Below are 6,290 nucleotides of genomic sequence, written 5' to 3' on the forward strand. Positions count from 1 at the left end.
CTCTCTCTCTCTATGCATTATACACACACACACACACACACACACACACACACACACATCCTACGCGAATTGAACACACGACAACAACAGCACAATTTTTTTTTTATAATTCGAAATTTTAAATTGAGGAAAACCACAGTAGACTGCACAATAATAAACGTCTTATTAGGCCTAACAAAGTTGAAAGTGTAGTATTGAGTAGGCCAAGTCAGGTCTTACAATGCAAGTCCATTTTCTTTTTTTTATGTGTTAGATTCTATCCAGATCTAGATCTATAGGGCCTATGCTTGTACCTGGGCGACGCGCCCTTGACTACGTTACACCGTGCAATTTTATTCATTTCCGACTAGATCTAGATCTAGATCTAGGCTATCTGTCAAAGGCTAATAAATTATAATTTGGGCTTTGAAGTCTAAGTGAGAGGTAAAGCAAATATTTTTCACTAGATCTACTAGAATCTAGATAACAATCTTAGGGTAAAGTACCTTTGAGTCAGTCGCGCTCTTCACAACTAGAATCCAGATCTATTCAAGATAGACCACAGAATGTGATAGAGACATAAATAGGCCTACTGTATACATGTAAATAGCAGAAGTATCACACCTTGCTTTAACTTTAACAGGTTTATATTTAACAGAAAACTTACGTTCTCAAGATGACGGAATGGTCGGGTCAGTCCAACTTTGTCTGGGAAGCCACTCAAACTGAAAATCAAAGATATAAGTACTGAACTTGTGTAACATTTATTGACTCATCCTGTCGATTTAATTCAATTCTCCTGTCATTGATCAGATGTCATTATTCAAACTCAGCTGACAGCCTGACAACGGGAAAACCCGATCTATAAAAAGAAGTCGACTCATTGAATATTAAAGCCAAGTAGGACGTTTTGTTTCCGAGGTCATAGGCCTAATACACCGATCGATGTTTCGATAATTCAATGAGCTATGCAATATATTTCATTTCGTCAGGGACATTTTAAAAACCCACATTTCATCAAGTTTCAAGGAGAAATAAAAATGATGCTACTTACATGTTCTTATAACTCTTATAAAAATGATTATTATAAAATCTGCATCTTTGGCGGGTGCAAAGAGCTAGTCTTTAGTCTTTGGGCGGGTGGTAGAAAAATCAACGGAAGTAGAACAAAATCTGGGTATTGTCACGTAGCTTGAAAATTGAGAAAACGAAAGTAGGCCTACAACTTCTCAATCACAGTCCTTCGCCATGCATTTTGTTTAGTTAATAGTTAAGTGTCAGTAATCAAGATCAAGTGCTTTTCCTTGCCTTGTTCTGTCCAGATTCTATTTCAAGACAGGAAGAGAAAAGCGTCCCGACATGAAGACAATTGTCACTGAGGTACTGTCTAATTGTCTAATTGCTTCACTGAGGAAAAGTTTTATTGGGTACTGAGGAGAGGACGAGTGTGTTTTGTTGTCAGTTGGTGTTGTGTCTGCTTTGCTTTGACTTCTGACTGTCAACTTTGACTAGATCTAGATCTAGATCTAGATCTATACTTTGTGACAAAAGTTCTAGATCATTGCCTTTTTATCAACTAGCCTCTGATGAGACAACATTAGTTAGCCTACATGCGACTTGTAAAGTTAACTGGCGGTCCTATTGAGTCTTGGTCTTTCAGGGGGCCCCCGTCCAGGATCGATGTTGTCGTTCTCTCGTCCTGTGCTTGACTGACTCTCCTTGTGTGTCTCTCAGAAGACGTCGGCCTCATTCCCGCTTTTCAATGTCACGTGATCCAAAGGGCGCGCTACTCCCTTAACTAAACTATACATGATTCTGTCCCATAATAATAATAATCATGTCCCCTGACCTCACAGCGACTAAATTATGTAGAACGACACAAACTATTTTTAGGTAAGGCGGCCATCTTGTATGACGTCAGACCAGGATACCCCTCCGATCACGTGACACCATGATCTAAACATAGCGAACCACATGGCATGAAAGATTGTGTTTACCTACCATGGCACAATGTTTGGTGCGATGTTTTTCCAGGAGATGTACCAGGAAGCGGTCTTCCATCACCAGAGCGTGGCTGACATGCTGCAGTTAGCCGCAAGTGTGAAATTTTTTCTTGCGAAACACATCAATACGGATTTATATATATATGTCAAGCCACTGACCCAACTTGTCGTTCCCTGCGATATCCCCAGAGATCGTGTAGTGTGTACATGTAGTGTAGTGTTTAGTAGAGAATCTTTGGTATTTCTGCGTTCTTTTAAAATAGCCTGTGGGTATCCCAGGATGTGATGACGTCACATTACTAAAATAAGCAACCAATATGAGGCAGGTGCGTCGTTCTACGCTTAGCAGCATATAGTTAGCCTCTATACTTTAAATAGTTTGAAGTTCATCAATTGTTAATCTAGATCTCTATAAATATAATTTGTACAATTATTGGAGCTTTTTCGATAGTTCCTACTACCCTTATTTTGGCATATTTTATTTGAAATTTTCAAAATTGAGCTCGATTTACTATTCGAGTAGTAGGTCTAGGTAAAAATATTTGAGGTAATCGATTTGTCAAAATTACATAATTAACACTTTGCAGTCACACAGCCAGCAGTGCAAAATACCCCGTTTTGTCACCTAGCCAGGAGAGCGACTGCAACAGACTTCTCGGACAGGAACAGATAATTTTCACCGGCGCTGTATTGCGCCAAGTGACTGCAGAGTGTTAAAAAAAAACACTACACCTACCTAGGCTTAGGTCTGGTGTTGTTAATTGCAATCATGAAGTGCGTCTGGGAAATTGACTGTCATCCAAACTTTCGCCATTGTTGTTTTGGTCAGAATTGGAAGGTACAATTTGGCCAACTATTCTTTAATAACATTATTGCCAATTTGGAAAGGGAATGAACCATTTTCTGTGCCATTAACTGTTACAAAGAAGCGTTTAAGTCAAGCAATTTTCATTCATGTATAGTATATATATATGGCTCTTTTCGTCTATTAGATGCAGACCGTCAATTTAGCTAAGCTTAAGATGGTCTCAAGGTTTTCTTCATGCAGCTTCTTTTATGGCTAATTCTTCCTATATGTTTGAAGCGCAGATTCTGTCGCATGTATAGTACTGAAGGAGATTCATAAGTCGAAATCTCTTCAAATATTCGATCTAGGCCGATATCAGTAAATTTTTGACTCGACTATATTCCTAAAACAGGAAAATAGGCGCATAATAATTGGGGGGTGGAACTACCGAAAAAGGGCCCCATTATTATAATATAATTATTACACAGCAGCTGTAATTGTCACAGTGAATGAAGCGCAGGTGGTTTGAGGGTGCTCTGGTGTGGTTTGACCGTTTTTCTTTTCAAAAGGTGCTTGAGGTGCTTGTTTATTGTTCATTGTATTCCAATTTCTCATCTGAAGGCCAAGAGTGAGGCAATCTTATGTGCTTTTGATCTATGTCCAGTCCAGACTAAAAAGTGGATATTCTTTGAAATTTAGTGCTTAGGCATGGGGCAATTGTGGTCTGCTTTGATAAATGAAGTGCTTATGACTTATGCAAGGCATACCTTGCCTTTGACATTTTACGCTTGTGAGTGTGGTAATGAAGATGACATTTATAATATCTCTGTGCAACAGACATTTACTGTTATATATTCTTGTCCTCAGATTGAACAACTTGAGACAGAGATTTCCAAGAGTGAGTCTCGCCTGGATGATATTGAGAGGTTGGGAAGACTTGCAGACATGACAGATGAAGAATGGTAAGTATGGTCAGTATAACACAGGTAGGTCGAACACAGCAGACTTGAACTCACACTTCCGTCAAACTGCTTGCGGTCCCGGTTTTTTCTTCTTCTTTATCTTTGTAAGAAAATTACGCGAAGCTTGAACTCAAACACGGAATGGCCAAACTAATTGCACCGCCGTATAGGTCTAGAGTCAATGTCCTTTTAGGGACACTTGAGACAAAATAATAATGATTAAAAAAATTTTAAAGCAGAAAAAAGCAACGAATGTCAGTAAAACACCACCTTCCCCCCTCCACAGAAGCAGCTAGCTGTGTTACTTTTAGCGCGCTGGAGCCACGCTGCTTGACACGCGTGTCTAGGCCTAGCTAGGCTTGTGTGGAGAGGAGAAGGGTTGTGCATCACATGATCGGCCACCCACCCCTCTTCGCAAAGGACTGCAAGCTTGATGGGAGAGGAGGGGTAGGGCTGCATTGCTTTGTCATCGCGTTAGTGATTACTGTTGCGATATGTCCAATCAAATTGTTTATATTTTGAAAATTTTGAAAACCCACTGTTTGATTTGTGTAGACTAAAGACTGTTCACACCGATCTGCGCTATCAACCTGTCTTGGTACCTGTAGGCTCATTACCGATCGAACTCGAAAGCGTTGCTCATCATTGATTGCCCCTAAAGTAGCAATCTTTGTTGCTTCAAGTGCTTCCCTTGATTCTCTGACACAGCCAATGCCATAACACAGTTCATGTATCCCTCCAACTACGGATCCCTCAAACTACCGAGACCAGTCCTGATGAGTTCTAGCTATCTGAGTTATAGTTATACTGTATTTGAAAATGTAAAAATGGTTGTTATCCATGCATTTTCCGAGTTGCAATAGATGACAGGCAGACGGGGGTGGTCGCTTGGAAAACTGCGTGGATGAGCGCTCTTCCGCAAGGAAAATAAGGGATCTTGGCCGACGCACCAAGGGAAGAATCTACGGTGACCAATGTTAAGGCCCACAACCGGTAAAATGGTCTCACTTCACTCTGAAAGGAACTGACGTGACCATTAGGTGGGTTTATGACATATGGTGAGCAAAGAGTGGTCCACCTTTATTGCTAGTCACAGTGGCATGAGGCATACCATTTTCACCCATCATCCTTTCATGAGTCTCAAGATCAACACTTGTCCAGTTGCCCCTCCCCTTTACCTGTCCAAAATTTATAGCTTACCATCTATGACTGAGTTCCCCCCACCTTTGTCATTACGTATATTTTTACGTTGTGACCACACCACGAATTGAAATTCAGTCTGTCTCGCAAATTCGGGAGTAGAGACAGCAACTGCTGCCATCGTCAGGGAAGCGTTCACAGTTGGGTGTGATCCCACCAGGAGCGAACTTGTAGGCCTTTCCCGCCTAGTGAGTGATGTAAAAAATTTACGTGGAGAGCTCAGATGCGAGTGCTATGTGTGGGGAAAACTAATGTGTCGGTGAGTTCACACATCGGTGTGATCCCATCTGGGCAAACATTGTACTCTTTCATTGAGTTTTACAATCCTAATGTGATCACTTTCACAAGAGTGGCTGATCTTTGATTCGCCCGCCAGTTCAATGATCTCAACCTATACTATCACTCTTGGTTGATCCGCTGTGCCTGCCCGGGTTTTGTTCCATAAATTATTATCTGAAATGCGGGATCTTAACTGAATGTAGACCTTCAGAGTGGATCAGAGCGGGATCTGAGGGGTGACTGTTATAATAAATAAAAATTCTGTTTTCTTAAAACAAAGGGATCTTAAGGCTTAAGGGAAGCAGGATCGTAAGCGGTGGGATCTTTGGCGGAGACTACTGTATTTTTTTAAATTGAGGTTAGAGCATCTCGCACGAAAAGTGTCTATTTACTGGTGAAGTAGCTTCTATTAGTTCTATGGCTGTGGCGACCAGCCATGGTGCGTGTAATTGAATTAATTGTGCACTTTACTTATTTGTTTATGCCTTGTGTGTGTGTTTAATTGCCAAATTTACTAAAAAGGAGGTCTTTTTTTTTTCAGGAGCAGACTAAAAGTGGAAAAGACCCAGCTTGAACACCAGTTAGTTACAAATCGTAAGTAATTTCTGTCAGCTAAATCTGTTCTGAACTTGAAACAGAAAAGGTTAAATTATCACACAAATTGTTCCACAAGCGGACTCTGCACTTATTGGCCTCATTCTTCCAGCATGCCTTTGATTATATTAAAGCGATGGGGGAAAAACAATTTACAGTTGTTTTACATGTTGATGGGATAAATATTTTCCAATTTCCATTCCACAAAGATTTGTATGCAATGTGAAAGCATTGTCAAAAGTCAACTGCTACAGATACTGTTGAGTGGTTGATAAAAAGTCCTCAGGAATTTTTTTTCATATTTCTTAATGTGTGAGATAATGAAATGACGAATATCATCTTTTGGCATTACAACATATTCCTGCTGCTCTTCAATATGTGTTTCCCTTCATTTCATGCAAATGTCCTCCCAAATAAGCCAGCTCAGCAAAAGTATTTACTTTCAGCTTAAGAAAATTGGCAGTGTAAGAAATTATTTAACTAAAG

The 6,290-nt window shown here is 40.2% G+C and overlaps 2 protein-coding genes across 3 annotated transcripts in view; one reads left to right on the forward strand and one right to left on the reverse strand.

The window, feature by feature from the left end:
• Window positions 1-952, reverse strand: part of LOC101849346 (ankyrin-3) — a 4,748-nt gene extending 3,796 nt beyond the window's left edge. Inside the window, exon 1 of the mRNA XM_005112571.3 lies at window positions 647-952. The gene's annotated coding sequence lies outside the window, so the exon portion shown is untranslated. The remainder of the gene's footprint in view (window positions 1-646) is intronic.
• Window positions 953-1,205: 253 nt separating this feature from the next.
• LOC101849587 overlaps window positions 1,206-6,290 on the forward strand; it is a 7,023-nt gene continuing 1,938 nt past the window's right edge. Inside the window, exons 1-3 of one of the 2 annotated variants that reach the window (XM_005112573.3) lie at window positions 1,206-1,359; window positions 3,637-3,731; window positions 5,752-5,804. In XM_005112573.3, the coding sequence (XP_005112630.1) occupies window positions 1,339-1,359; window positions 3,637-3,731; window positions 5,752-5,804 (169 nt within the window). In that variant the 5' untranslated portion in view covers window positions 1,206-1,338. Of the gene's footprint in view, window positions 1,360-2,295; window positions 2,821-3,636; window positions 3,732-5,751; window positions 5,805-6,290 lie in introns of those variants that run through there. The other variant, XM_005112572.3, reaches the window with a different exon arrangement.

Source organism: Aplysia californica, unplaced genomic scaffold (assembly GCF_000002075.1).
Source record: "Aplysia californica isolate F4 #8 unplaced genomic scaffold, AplCal3.0 scaffold01325, whole genome shotgun sequence".
Taxonomy (NCBI): domain Eukaryota; kingdom Metazoa; phylum Mollusca; class Gastropoda; order Aplysiida; family Aplysiidae; genus Aplysia; species Aplysia californica.